Source organism: Garra rufa, chromosome 14 (assembly GCF_049309525.1).
Source record: "Garra rufa chromosome 14, GarRuf1.0, whole genome shotgun sequence".
In the NCBI taxonomy this organism is placed as follows: domain Eukaryota; kingdom Metazoa; phylum Chordata; class Actinopteri; order Cypriniformes; family Cyprinidae; genus Garra; species Garra rufa.
In genome coordinates this window covers 37,481,799-37,496,729 of record NC_133374.1, presented here as the reverse complement: position 1 = coordinate 37,496,729, position 14,931 = coordinate 37,481,799, and the positions used below count along the sequence as shown (strand labels likewise).

At 40.4% G+C, this 14,931-nt stretch overlaps 1 protein-coding gene across 3 annotated transcripts; it reads left to right on the top strand.

Moving 5' to 3' along the window:
• Positions 1 to 601: 601 nt before the first annotated feature.
• septin4b (septin 4b) lies at positions 602 to 14,696 on the top strand. Of its 3 annotated transcripts, XM_073818501.1 has the most exons (13): positions 602 to 678; positions 2,416 to 2,538; positions 5,240 to 5,557; positions 6,250 to 6,346; positions 6,676 to 6,762; positions 6,845 to 6,968; positions 7,145 to 7,279; positions 8,621 to 8,738; positions 8,818 to 8,919; positions 9,301 to 9,397; positions 9,529 to 9,691; positions 10,555 to 10,651; positions 13,498 to 14,696. In XM_073818501.1, the coding sequence occupies exons 2-13, from the start codon at positions 2,416 to 2,418 to the stop codon at positions 13,564 to 13,566; spliced, it is 1,530 nt and encodes a 509-aa protein (XP_073674602.1). In that variant the 5' UTR covers positions 602 to 678; the 3' UTR covers positions 13,567 to 14,696. The 3 variants fall into 3 exon arrangements, with proteins under 3 accessions (XP_073674602.1, XP_073674601.1, XP_073674603.1); XM_073818500.1 differs by lacking the exon at positions 13,498 to 14,696 and having other exon boundaries at positions 10,555 to 13,471; XM_073818502.1 differs by lacking the exons at positions 5,240 to 5,557; positions 13,498 to 14,696 and having other exon boundaries at positions 10,555 to 13,471.
• The last annotated feature ends 235 nt before the right edge of the window (positions 14,697 to 14,931 follow it).

Genomic DNA, 14,931 nt, shown 5'->3' with positions numbered 1-14,931 from the left:
CTCTCGCCCCTCGACCGCAGCCACATTCTCCAGCATGAGCTGAAAGCTGAGTAGTAGTTAAAGGAACAGCTCACAAACATTGTAGAAATGAACTCATGCACTCATTCACATTTTCAGACCTGCTGTGTAAATTCTGATTCAAATGAAACTAAAGGCCAATGCTTCTTGCTTGTCTTATAACTGAACACACTTCTTAGACATCAGCAGCCTGTGAGGGGTGCACCATCAAATTCCCATCATGCACCGTAAGGCTGAAAGCACTGCACTGATCTGCAGAGGCCTATAAACTGAGCAGATCCACCGTCATCAGACCAGTCATTAATTCCTCACAATGCACCATAAAAATCATGGAGATGATGTGTGCTCGTAGCAGTGGCTCTGCGGCCGTTCTTACTGTAGATGTGGTGAAGATGTGAGTGCAGTTGTATCCGGGGCCGGGTTCAGTGCTCATGCGATGGGCTCCGTGTCGATCCGCTGCGGTGGAGGCGGCTGCTGATTGGTGCCCTGGGGCAGCGGGGTCGCTCGATGCGGTGAAGGGCGCCGCGTCCCTGGGTGTCGTGGTATAAAAGCCTGAGCTGTCGAGGCGGCCGCTGGGTCTGGAGCGGGGAAAGGGATTGAGGAGCTGGCTTCGACAAGGCAAGAAGTTTAGATTGTTTCATCCTCCTAGAGGCGTTTCAGGTGAGAATCTTCTAGCGTTCTGGGATGAATGTGGAATATGTGTGGCACAGATTATTGTTCGTCATTTAAATTATTTTATTTATTATTGATAAATATATTTTATATAGGGTTAGTGTTCACGAGACCAAACAGAGAACAGGTTCATTGTGGAAGTGGGCAAAACCACTTTGTTATTCCATAAACACAGAATTTAGCTGACAGTGAGTATGTATTTGTGTGTTTCTCCTAATTCACAACCAAGTAAACCAACTGGTGTCTACTCATCAAGTTACATATAAAAATCTAATTAGTTGCATGTTTTATTTGTAATGCAATTAATGAATGCTTTTATTTAAATTAACAATATAAATATGTTGTGATCTATGGTATTTATTGATGTAAAGCGCTATAATATGAGCTGTTCTGCCCTCCAAAGACAAAGTGCAGTAACTACGCCAACACTGAAACTGAGAAAAATGCCTTTTTTATTAAAATTTTTACACCAGCTAGTCAAACGTGTTGAAACTCTCATTTCTCTGAAACAGGACACAATTTAACTAGGAGACTTTGCCACGAGACAAAACAGTTGTCACAAAGTCCATTTTAAGCCTTAACTAAATTTTGACCAAATGTGTAGTTACTGTGCTTTGCCTTTGGAGGGCAGTGTTGGTCAGACCACTCCAGCACATCCGTAACATTTCAATACTATGTTAATTTAGGCTGAGCTGGAATAACGACCCAACATGAGAACTTTTAAGCATTTTCATCACATTAGAGCACAGGACGTCAGCGTTTGGCACTACTGTCTGTTGTTTTGGCTGTGCTTGAGCAGTATTGAGCAGTGAGCAGAAATAGGCCAGTAAAGCCCACGGCGCTAGAGATTGAACATCGATCTCTGCTGCACACATGGGGTGTAGAGCGGGTCACCGTCACCTAATCGCTGAAACTCTTAATTAGTGCTGCTGCTCAAGTCAAGCGTCACTATTGATATTGTTTTAGCATCGTCATTACCAATCACTAGATCTATTAATGGTAACTTATGACCTCCTTTATCCAACGCGCTGGGTTTATGATCTCTACGATCCTCAGGATCTTCTGCTTTAATGAGATGATTAAAGTAACGACTGTGGTGATCAGTGTCATTAGAACAAATGTTTAAGCAATACTCAGTTCAGTTTGAATGTTATGTAACACAGCCATTACTAAAACAACATTTTATGTTGAAAAAATCTAGTTGATGTATGCTCTAAACACTGACAACTAGGCAAATAAATCGTGCTAGCAGGTTAACAAGTGTAAGAATCGAGTTTGAGCATTAGACATTTGACAGGCTGTAGCTTTATTACTTCATACTGACATAAAACAGACTGTTCCAACACCAACAAAACTGAATGTGGTAAAGCTCTGGTTTCATGCAGTGGTTTTTGATATGCTGTGTATATCTGCTTTAGATATATTAGCATGTTTAGTCCGTACAGTATATTGAAATATCTCTTGCATCCATTTATATCTGATGGTCCTGAGAGTAATTCCAGTGATCAGCTGTGTGTGCACCGGCATCTTCTGCTTTTATGTCCATTATCTCCATCAAGACCTCTTAATCAATCACATTTATTTAATCATTTCCTCTTTTTCTTTTTGTGCCATCCTCTCGCCATCCCTTCCACAAACGTCACCCCCACCCTTGAACACTGCCCCTTGAAACGTTCCTTACCCCCCGTGCACCTCCTCTCCGAACGGCCGCTTTCGCGGTTGGAGATGGCAGAGTGTACAGTAGCCCCAGTAGCGATGGAGGACAGTGACCGTGAAGCCGACTCGGCGTCAGATGAGCAGGACTCTATGCCAGCGTCACCTGAGCCCAGGCCGCATGAAGTGCGAAAGGTACTGATGCAACTCCCTCGTTCTGCTTGGTCCTCTTGATCTCTGACCTCTCAGGACGCTGCCCCAGTGATTGCTCTTAGATGTGGAACCTTCTTCTGCAAGCTGGCTTATTTTCTTTGTCAAATAGCTGTTCAGGCCCATTGTTAAAGCAGTTCTGTAGTGCCAGTTAACGTTAATGTTAGCGCTAATAATGATATATTTATGCCAAGGCAATCAGTGGGATACATGAAGAAACTCTGAACCTTCAGTCCAAAGTCCCTTTAAGGCAAGTCATTCCACTTGGCAGCCATCTTTGAAACACCGCTCAGGCATAGCTCCTATCTCTTTGAATGGGAAAACATCAAATTCTCTAAAACTGTTTGAAATCACCAATGAAATCCGACAAGAACTGCCTCATAAATATGGTTCCTTGTGCTCCAATAGCGTCAAAAAACACTTCTTTTTCAGGCTAGATCAGCCAGTGCGTATGCGCAGTACATAGAGTCGAGTATTTCTACAGGAACCAGGACTTCTATTGGCAGCTGCAGTGGCGCACTGACTTTACTAATCATTGATTGGCTCTTTCATTAAGAAGGCGGGGCTTCGAAGCCATAATGAGCATTGTATTTTTCCCCATTCAAAACTATACGAGTGACATGTCTTGGGTATTCTGTAGTCTTCGCTTCAGCCTCCTTGTTTCCATTAAAAAGGCTTCTTAAAGTGTGTGAGGAGAGGAATAATCCCCCACAATCCATTGCAAACTCACACTCTGAAACACACCTCACATCAACTCTTCAAGCTCGTTCTCACTTTGCTTTTTTGTTGTTGCTTTCAGAAATGTGTTTTATTACGTGAGTCAACTGGGTTGAAAAAGCTGTTTCATGTTGACTTTAAAATGTTCTTATCAGCTAATTTCTTGAACTGTTCAATGGCACAAATGAGTTTGTCAGATCACAAAACACAAATATATATTCAATGAGAGCTGGGCTAGCCTTTGGCTCAAGACACCCCTCCATCACCCCTGTAACCCACAAGAGGACAAGCAGTTTGGAGAAAGGATGGATATAAATTTAGTGAAATTCAGTTCAGTGTTTGCCCCTTTCAGGTTATGGCAACAGATTTGATTACAGGTCCATGTTTGCCATTTAAACACAAGTTCACTGCCCCACAATGCATTATTTATCTGGACAGGGTTAGAGCAGTGGAAACCTGAGTGTCACATTGCCCAGCTGTCATCTTCACCCTTTACTTCTGTTCTCCTGGACACAGGCTGTTTATGCTCTTTAATTCATGTATAAGGACCGCAGTGCAGTTAAATATGGTTGTTACTCCTCTTTGAGTGTTTAATAGAGTTCAGTACACATGAAGTGTGCTCGTCAGAAGCTCATTAAAGACCATAAACCAACCGCAGCACTTGCAGTGTGAACGTGGCTGATGTGTTGAGCAGAACTTCTCTAGGGTTTTTCTGTGGATAGATTCTCATCTGGTTCCTGTCATCAGTGAGGCTGACGGTCCTCTAGGAGCGTGTGGAGCTGTGGAGCTGGAATCACTCTTTACTTTCATAACACAAGCGCATCAGCAGCATCGTCCTGGTTATATTAGCGATGCTGTAATCAGTGTGAGAGTATCGGTGTCACCTGTGTTGTGTCTGATGTCGCTCGTCTTGTGTAGACACTAACAGCGGTGATGTAGATACCTGCTGTCCTGCATCATCTTCCTCAGGAACACTCCTTTTATTACTAATATGTTTCTTGCATTCTTAAAGCCTTGTCAAACTTTTACCATGGTAACCTTCATTTCTGGCTAAATGTTCACTAAAGATGATTTTCTGGGCTGCTGGTAAATATAGTATAGTGCCTTGCAAAAGTATTCATACCCCTTCATTTTTTTCCACATTTTTGTTGCAGCATTATGTTAAACTGCTTTAAATTACTTTTTTTCCACATCAATCTGCATCTCATACACCATAATGACAAAGCACAAAACAGGTTTGTAACAACTTTATTTGCAAATTTATTAGAAATAAAAAAAACTGAAAAGATCCCGTTGCATAAGTATTCATACCCTTTTCTGGGACACTGGAAATGTATCTCAGGAGCATCATATTGCTTCTAGATGTTCCTACACTTGGAGTGGAGTTAAACTGTGGCAAATTCATTTGAATGAGTCTGATTTAGAAAGACACACGCCTCTCAGAAAAGGTCTAACAGCTGAAAATGCAGATCAGAGCAAAAACCAAGATAACTGCCTGTAGAGCTCAGTGACAGACTTGTGTTAAGGTGATGATCTAGGGAAGAGACTTGAGGCTGTAAATGTGCTTCAACTATGGACTGAGTTAAGGGGATGAATACTTATGCAATGTACCAATTTCATTTTTAATACATTTGTAAAATGTGCAAATCTGGTTTTTGCTTTGTCATTATTATGGTGTATGGAGGGTAAATTGATGTGGGGAAAAACTAATTTAAAGCAGTTTAACATAATGCTGCAACAAAACAAAATGTGACACAAATGAAGGGGTATGAATACTTTTGCAAGGCACTGTAGGTTTCCATGGTAACCTTTTGTAAGGACATGCACAGTTGTATCTAACCACTAAATGGTCTATTCTCTTTTTGCTTCTCTTCTCCATGACCTTAATTTTCCATATTAAAACCTCTTTTGCACCTGCCCGTGTGTTCTGGCCCGACCCCAAACTTGTCCCTACCCCTCCTGACCTCAGCGCTTCCCTAAGGAAGACTCGGAGGACTCGGAGCTGGAGCACATCATGGGCCATCACCCGCCCAGAGAGGGCCACCCGTTCGCCCACCACGGGCACCATAAGGCCGATAGTGAGGGTGAGGGTCACAGCAGACCCCAGACCCCGGGAACACCCACCTTCCTGAGGCCTGCGGCGGCACCCAGGGGCCCTGGAGAGTTAGAGCACGAGTCCAGACTCGGGGCTCAGCGGGGCCACGTGGACTTTAGCCTGCCGTCTCCCATCAGCCCATCCAGGCCTAAAAGCCCCTGGGGCCGCTACGACCCCTATGACTCTACTGAGGTAAAGCATGCTGGGATAGCGAGGGTTTGATTTCCATCAGGACACCCCGATATCAGAATGCCTAACCAAAAGTACTAAACACCATGTTGGAATGTACCATGGTATTCTTTGAAGATTCTTAGAAAACCAAGCATCATGCTTTAAGTTTCTAGGAGCACCTTTAATGGTAATCCTTCAGTACCATGGTACATGTCAAAATACTGTGATATTACCATCCCTATACCACACTGCTGACACAGGACTGTTTTCTGAGGGATCTCATCTGCACCCGTGGGTGTCTAAGAAAGGTTACCTTTCTTTGTTTTGATGTTCTGAATTAGAGCCATATTCTTGTTCTTGAGCTTGTGTTTCATGTGTCACTTCCTTTTCGGGAGCATGGATTTACATTTTAATGACATGTTTTTTAACCGGATCCTGTTGGTGGTCTATAGCATGTTTATAAAAAATGATAATTAGAGGCGTAAAGCCCTTTTTGGGTTAATGACACTCCACCCACAGTTTTCCTCCTTCATTTTAAGCCAAAGCCTGGCACCTTTGGTTTGCCTCCCACAGAGAAACTCTCACGATGTGTGTCAGCTCCTGCTGGCTGTTATAAGACATGATAATAAGAGAAATGGCCAACAAAATGAAGACTGATGTCTCACTATACTGAATCAGTATTGAGAAATCTCTCTCTCTCTCTCTGTTTGTAGGACCAGGACAAGGAGTATGTGGGATTTGCCACTTTGCCAAATCAGGTTCACCGCAAATCTGTGAAGAAGGGCTTTGACTTCACTTTAATGGTAGCAGGTAATTTCAACATCAGCTGAACTTCAACACTTTTCAAATAACAATGTGAAGAGTGTGTGTTCTCATGTTCTGCATATTAAAGGTATAGTACACCCAAAAATAATTTGTTCACACTGCTGTCATGACAGTAGTCCATATGGCTGAAATTAAAGCTGTTATTCACTGACAATCTCTCAAACTTTCAAATTCATTCAGATGATGGTCAGTGTTAAGATGGTACTGTCAAACCTGGAGTGAGAAGTGATGTAGAAATATTTGTTTTTGGGTGAACTGTTCCTTAACATCAGTGGTGTTGATGCTGGTGATGATGGAGTTTTTCTTCCTCACAGGAGAGTCAGGTTTAGGAAAGTCCACCCTGGTCAACAGTCTGTTCCTGACAGATCTCTACAAAGACAGAAAGCTGCTCAATGCTGAAGGTGAGGCTCATCTCTGGCTGCTGTCTGTGTCTGCTGTGATTGTTCACATGTACTGTCTGTCTGACGGCTGTGTTGTTGGTAGAGAGGATCACTCAGACGGTGGAGATCACCAAACACACGGTGGACATTGAGGAGAAGGGCGTCAAACTGAAGCTCACTATCGTGGACACACCAGGATTCGGGGATGCTGTCAATAACACTGAATGGTAGGTAAAGGGCTTTAGGGTTTCTGATTGCTATGATGATTGTAAATGATGAACGGTAATCTCATTAGATCCCAATTACTGAACGACCATGAAATGAAATGCAGTAGACCTACAGTAATACTACCATGATGTAAAAGGTCTATTATTGTTTTTGATGTGTGTGTTTGTGTTTTCAGCTGGAAGTCAGTGGCAGACTACATAGACCAGCAGTTTGAGCAGTATTTCAGAGACGAGAGCGGACTCAACCGCAAGAACATTCAGGATAACCGCGTGCACTGCTGCCTCTACTTCATTTCACCCTTCGGTCACGGGTACGAGCCTCATCTGCGTTATACAGGCGGATCTGATCAGAGGGATTTGACTTGATGGTGGTGGTGTGGTGCAGTGGTTAAAGCTCAGAGCCCTGTGAGGACTGCCATTGGTTCTTGATGAAAACACTAGGTCAAGGTCAAGGTAGTATTTGTTGTCTACCTTAGGAGAAATTTGTTTTGGAGAAGGGAGAACTGCTGCACATCAACACGACATTAATAACCCTTCCAGTCCTATCCAAATCATAAAAACAGTACCATTCAGATAATATATTACTTTAAAAAGACCACAGTCTTCAATTATCTAATATACCAACAGATGCAGTTTTCCTTCTTTCCCTTTTAAACATCCTGTCACAATTGCTCATTCATTAATTTAACAGACAATGGAATAAATGAGTGTTCATACTGTTATGCACATACTCATGGTACAACAGACTGAGTGTCTGTATCCCCATAATTCTTCCTGACTTTGTTAATTAGGCTCTCGTTTTTACTGTGAAACTTCCAAACAATGCGATAGTTCCATATCGTAAGACAGACTGTATCATTTGCTTTAAAGAAAATTAACATTGTATTGCTAATTTTTGTAATTAGCCAGAAATGCTTATTACTAATGCTCAGCTCACTCCAGAGGGCGTATGTGTATCCCAACGTACATATTTTCACATATCACTATTTTATGCCGTTTTGAATAAAAATAGTGTGGTTCACACTGAAAATTAAAAAAAGACAACATGCTCTTCAAATGTCCCAATGATGCACTTAATAACTTAAATAACTTTATATAATTTATACACTAGGAAGTTGAGTACAGTGTATAATGCGTAATGCATTATGCATTATATGATAATGCATAGTCACTCATTTTAATGTAACATGTGCACATTTCCAGTTTACACTTATTCTTGCTCCATGTGTTCGTTACCACAATGGCTTTTACATGTTCTCTGTACTTGGAAAGCAACGAGCTCAAGAGCTTGGTGTCTGTCTAAATAATACTTCCAGACGCGTGACCCAACAGCTCATATATTGGAGTTATATATATATAAGTTTTACTGGACAAACAAAACAAAACAGTCCATGTCTTATTTCAGTCATATGACACAGTGAATGATCGTCTCAGTGAGGGAAATGCAGCTCCCACAGTGCACCTGTGCCCTCTGCTGGTCAGGTGTGTTTACTGCTGTCTGGTGAAGTCTGTGTTGTCAACTTCAAATTTCTGTTCAAATTCTCATGGATTCAAACTGCAGATGACTATATATTACCTTAAGCGGATTATACTTGTATTCTTGTAGTTCGCTTTGTTGTGAGGGTGTTTAGTGTCATCTGTTGGTGTGTCAGGTTAAGGCCTCTGGATGTGGAGTTTATGAAGGCTCTCCATGAGAAGGTCAACATTGTTCCTGTACTAGCTAAAGCCGACACACTCACCCCAACGGAGGTCAAGAGAAAGAAAATCAAGGCAAGTGCTCAGGCTGTCCAAACCTGTGACGTGTGTCTATAGATGTGCTGTGGACTTATTTCAGTGTCAAATCCTTCAGATTCGGGAGGAGATCGAACAATACGGAATAAAGATCTACCAGTTTCCAGACTGTGACTCGGATGAGGATGAGGACTTCAAACTGCAGGACCAAGAGCTCAAGGTCAGAAAAGACATCCAGAAATCTAAAACCTTTGACATTTCACACATATCATTTCAAATGTGCAAACTGTATGCAAATACAACTGAAATGTGTTCAGCCTTATGTAAACTCAGAAATTGAGAAAATTGAGAAATTGAGTGTTTCAATAAAGCTATTACATGTAAAAATGCAGTGTAGTTTTGGTCTTCATTGTTATAAATGTTATTTTTGTATGCATATAGCCATACTTGGTCCATGAATATATTATCATATATGGAAATCTATTATTTAATATATATAGCTTATTATATTTTCCAGTATTTTTATATATTTTCGTTTCGTAAGGTCCATTTGTGGAAAGTGTCTAGTGTAAAGTGTGTCGGTCTGATTGTTCTCCTGCAGGACAGCATTCCCTTCGCTGTGATCGGCAGTAACACGGTGGTGGAAGCGAAAGGCAAGAGGGTTCGAGGACGTCTGTACCCCTGGGGAATTGTAGAAGGTATGATCCGGATCCCACACAGATTCACAACAAATTTCCTCACATTTACAAGACCAAAAGTAGAAGCTCATCATATTTGATGATCATTTATCAGACTGGATTTGTACTGTGTGTCTGTGTTTGTCGGACAGTGGAGAACCCAGCGCACTGCGACTTCATAAAGCTGAGGAACATGTTGGTACGAACACACATGCAGGACCTGAAGGACGTGACCCGGGAGACCCACTATGAGAACTACAGAGCGCAGTGCATCCAGAGCATGACCCGCATGGTGGTCAAAGAGCGCAACCGCAAGTAAGCACTCGTCGTTCAGCCAGCAGAGGCCACTCTCGCACGCTTTTTCACCCTTCAGTCACACATCAGTGTTAGGTTTGATGAGCCAAACCATCTCACTTCTTTCCACCTTGCATGTGCCTGCTCATTGTAGGACACCGATCAATATTATGTCATTAAAACACACTAGGAATTGAATATACACTGCTCTCCAAACATTCGGAAACGCCCTAGAAAAGTGGGTATTTGGACAATATTGGCATGAATCCTTTTTAATTTTGTGACAACACAAACTACGAAAACATATTTTATTACATAAACAGTCTATGCATAGAAAAAACTTTAACCTAACCATTAGCAGCTATTACAGCTCTGCATAATCTGGGCATCCGAGCTGTCAGTTCATTCAAACATTGACTGGAAATATTACTCCAAGCCTCCTGATGGATTGCCCAAAGATGGTTCACACTGGTTGGACACTTCTTATGGACATCACGGTCCAGTTCCTCCCATAGTAGCTCAGTTGGTTTGAGGTCGGGTGATTGGGGGCCATTCCACGACAGACATGATGCCAGCTGACTGTTTCCTCTCCAAATAGGATTAGCACAGCTTGGAAGTGTGCTTGGGTTCAATGATAAGGATTTATGCTGATATTGTCCAAAACCACACTTTGCCAGGGGTGTTTCCAAACGTTTGTAGGGCAGTGTAGATATATAGACATACATAGCTTTAATGAGCATGGAATGTTTGGCTGTATTGTTTATGAAGCACCAGTTTGTACCTTATTTCTGCACAATGCTTTTGGCGCTGCAGTTTGCGACAGCAGTTCTCATGCCACTGAAACTGACCGTTGGTGCATGCATGTGCTGTTTTGCTCTGAGCAGCAAACTGACCCGAGAGAGCGGCACCGACTTCCCCATTCCCATGGTGCCCGGCGTCAGCGACGAGACGGAGAAGCTCATCCGCGAGAAAGACGAGGAGGTACGGCATTCTCCCTGCCAAGATCCACATGAGCAAACGCAACATCACGACCAGCATCACGACCCAGAGCCGCGCGCGGATCCTCGCTCAGAGCCAGAACCCAACGCTGACCCTCACTCCAAAGGGTCCTAGCGGCGTCTGATTGGGCTTCGTATAGTCCGTCACATTCACACGGCCTGTCTATTTGAGAACGTGAACCCTTGTTCAACCCTAAACCCGTCTCTCCAGATCAGTGGTCATATGGGTCTCTGGCGCCCCCCTGTAGGCGTATATCTATCCGGCGGTAGAGTAGAGTAGAGTAGAGTAGAGCGGGGGGTTTCAAAGCTGTTCTAGAGAACCCCAGCACTGTCTCTCATCAGACACATGCCATCCAGCTCTTGCAGTCTGATGAAGATGAGGGACACATATAAAATGTTCAGCGCTGGAGTCCTCCAGGACAGGTCTGAAAGCCCTGGAGTAGAGCAGATGCTGTGTGTGTAACCTGTGTTTATTAGAGTCTCCAAAGCCTGCACATCTCTGGCATGATGCACTTTAATTCTGCATCCCAGACTGAGGGAATATGACTGTTTACCGATTAACGGGTCATTCCTGGGATTCAGTGCCTTTTGTGTCTCCGGTAAAGATCATGATATTATTGCCTTAAAATGTTCAACAACATCAATTTTAAAGTTGTCTTTGACATTTTTCCCTCCAGATTCACAGACAAGGCTTCAGCCTAGTGCTAGAACTAGACGTCTGAACTGTTTCAACTGAAAGAAACTTGCACTGACTGATCTTAAAATATATTCATTTCTTTGTTTTGTCTCAAAATGCACACAAGTAATGTTTTTTTTTCTAGTGTATGTTTAAAAACATTACTATGTTACTATAATGGTTTAATCCTGGTTTAGTTTGAAAAAAAGTACATATACATTCTTATTTCTAAAAGTAGAATTTTAAAAAACATTCAGAAGGTCTGTCAAATAAAGAACTGAATGTTTTTTTTTTTTAATTCTACTTTTAGAAATAAGAATTTATATGTACTTTTACTAAGGTCCCTAACCTTACCCATATCCCACCTTAATAGAAGCAAAAGTGTTTTGCATTGTACTTATTTTCTGATGTAAGTACATAATAATTAAGGCCACCTGATATAAAGTGTGACCGCATGTTTGCTCATACTTAGTGTAATGGTTGATTTGAGGTCAGATGTCCCCTCTGTTAGTGTCCACCCTGTTAAGTCACATTTAGTAAATGGATCCTTAAATGTATATACCTAAGATTGACCAAAATTACTTTTCACGTTTTACGGCATCCTATCATAATTACACAAGAAAATGTGTTTACGTTTTTTATTTTTATGATGTCCAAAAGCCACAGAATGTACTGGGAATGACCTATTCCCCTTAACAGTGTGGATGTGGGAAAAGGGTGATATTTGGTGGTTTAAATTGTAAAAAAAATTAAATATGCTTAAAGTTCAAAAGGTGTTATTCGTGTCAGAGACAACTTTAACATTGATGTTGTTAAAAATCCTAAGGCAATAATATCCTGATCTTCACTGGGGACACAAAAGGCACTAAATCCCAGGAATGACCCAAATGCTAGAATATTGCAAATGTCGACACAGTATTTTTTGTTTTGACTGCAGTGTATAAATTCTATATTGATACAGACGTCGCAAACAAACCACTTTTTGTCGGAAAAAAAAAACGAGTTTTAACGCAAATAAATGTGTAAATGTTGTGTGACATTTTCATATTTTCACATTTTCATATTACTTAGTCACTTATTCAGTGAACAACATCAAAGCTGATTTGACAAAAAAGGAAATATATATAATTTCATAATATATTCATAATACGAAAATTAAACAAAATAAATACATTGATTAACAAAACCTTCTGAAAACAAATGAAATGCCTGTACATCTCACAACATGAAAATATTTGTCCTTGTTTCACAACTGGAGCATTTACTTAGTTGTGTTATTTTGTATATATTCAGGAAGATTAGTAGATTAATGTTGTTTTCAAATTCTGATCCAGTCACTGTAGAATAAAGACTTTGCTTTTGTTATCTGTTATGAATTGATTGCACTGGAATCAGTCTGTAATTAAAGTCTTCTGAACACTAGTGATATGATTTAATATTTACACACAATCACTGTCAACATTTGTGACGCATCGTTTAAAGGTTTATTCTGGTAACCTATTCTACAGCAGAACTGAGCTCTTGATTACAATTCCTGATTCATTTTCTTCAGCTTCACAAGCATGCTTTCTGAAACACAAATGGAATATCAGCAGTTCTACACAAACAGAACATTATAGAGGTGAAAACCTGATCAATGTGTTGAGATGAAGACAAGTGAAGCATAATATGAGTGGAAACACTGAGAGAGAATGCATGCAGCACCTGAGGAGGAGATTGGGTCTTCACACACTTCACCAGCTCCAGTTATTCTGATCTAGAACACAACTACTATAGGCACAGAATGACAACGGTTGGACATGTTGCACAAATCCATATTCAGCACATCACTGACATGAAGCTACGCTCAGTTGAGTTTGTGTTGGCGTGCTGTAGCGCATACAGAGAGCATTGATCTCAGCCTATATGCAGAAGGTTAGGCAACAGCTCCATTGATTTCCATCATTGTCTGATCATGTAGACGTGTCAGACTCACTGAGATCACTGCCGCTATTGATTATCGGATCACGTGACTGCGATTGGCTGGTGTGATTGGTTAGACTGTTTATCTGTAGCTCTGCTTCTATCATGTGACTCATCAGCAGCCGGACAGACGTATTGATCGGTCAGTATTGATTGATCAGTGTTTGATTGTTTTTCTTCTCGTGTTGCAGTTGAGGCGGATGCAGGAAATGCTGCAGAAGATCCAGGAGCAGATGCACACGCAGAAAGAGGCGTATTAACACACATCCACTGATCTGAAGCAGCTTCCCCTCGACCGACCCTTCACTGTAACATCGGAGAAATACCGCGGTATCACCGGAGTGAGTGTGCCGGCTCTGACAGAACAGAGGAAACACGGCCTCGCATCCCACTCAAACATGTCTGGCTCACATTTCACCCCAAAATAACAATCAAAAAGACAACAATAAAACTACTATTTTTTTTGCATTGTAACAACACATTTAAATCCCAAGTTATAATTAAGGTCATTGGTAACACTTTCTATTTAAGGTTATTTCTAAGGCATCGTAATGAATGGATAATGCATTATAAAAAACCTTATAATATGCTATATCATCTCATGAATAATCATAACAACAATTATACTACATTATAATACTTGAGTATTTGAGGTTATAACTTTTTTTAACTTATTTTTTTATAACTTTAACACAATGGACGCCATATTAAATCTACCTAATTTAGTATCATATTACATTTATTTTTTTACATTATATTAGGTTTTATTTTGATGGTCCACTTTGTCTATTGACTATGAGCTTAAACTTTCCAAATACATGTCAACTAACTCTCCTTAGAGGTTAGACTTAAGGCTAGGCTAGGTAGAAGGTTCACAGACTAGCAAAGTTACTTATAATATAATAGTTTGTCTTTTGGGGAAACATCAGAATTTAGTGTTGGCATATATTTAGCATACTACTAATAATAATTACTGCTAGCTGACAAGGAGTTGCAGAGTTACTTATTAAAAGCTGTCTGAAGGGTACTAATAATCAAACTGATGATACAGATGTGTCACATTCATCTGATCTGATGCCTGATCTTAGGGTTCTTTGGGAAATATTATTATTATTACTTATAAGTGGTCTTTGTATGCTTTAAGTAAAGTGACATGAGAAACATGGCAAGAAATGAGACTTATAATACGTTATAACTATGAGGAGGTAATCATACTCTTAAAAGCTATAACCACAAAAAGTACAAATTATAATACATTAAAACTGTTCTTATGAATACTCATGAGATGATATAACACATTATAAGGTTGTTATAATGCATTATGCATTCATTATAATGTCTTAAGAATACCATTATAATGTATTATAAATACGGGCTTCATAGAAAGTGTTACCAGGTTATTTTATAAAAAGAAAGAAAAAAAACGACATTACTCCAACCCACAGCATTCAGACCTGTTACATTTAAAAGATTTTATTTCATTATTATTTTTTTTTTTTTTTTAATTGTTATTATTGGTATTGGTGAATTTCTTACTGTAACATGGGCTTATGGTGATATAAAATGTGTATTCTGTTTCAAAAATATATATATTGTGTTAGTGTTTAAATAGAAATAAGATATAT

Excerpts from the sequence above, each read along its gene's own strand:
- septin4b (XM_073818500.1), top strand. The coding sequence starts at position 2,416 with ATGGCAGAGTGTACAGTAGCCCCAGTAGCGATGGAGGACAGTGACCGT. Across the intron at positions 2,539-5,239 it reads GGCCGCATGAAGTGCGAAAG|CGCTTCCCTAAGGAAGACTC; the intron begins GTACTGATGCAA and ends TCCTGACCTCAG. Across the intron at positions 8,920-9,300 it reads TGCAGGACCAAGAGCTCAAG|GACAGCATTCCCTTCGCTGT; the intron begins GTCAGAAAAGAC and ends GTTCTCCTGCAG.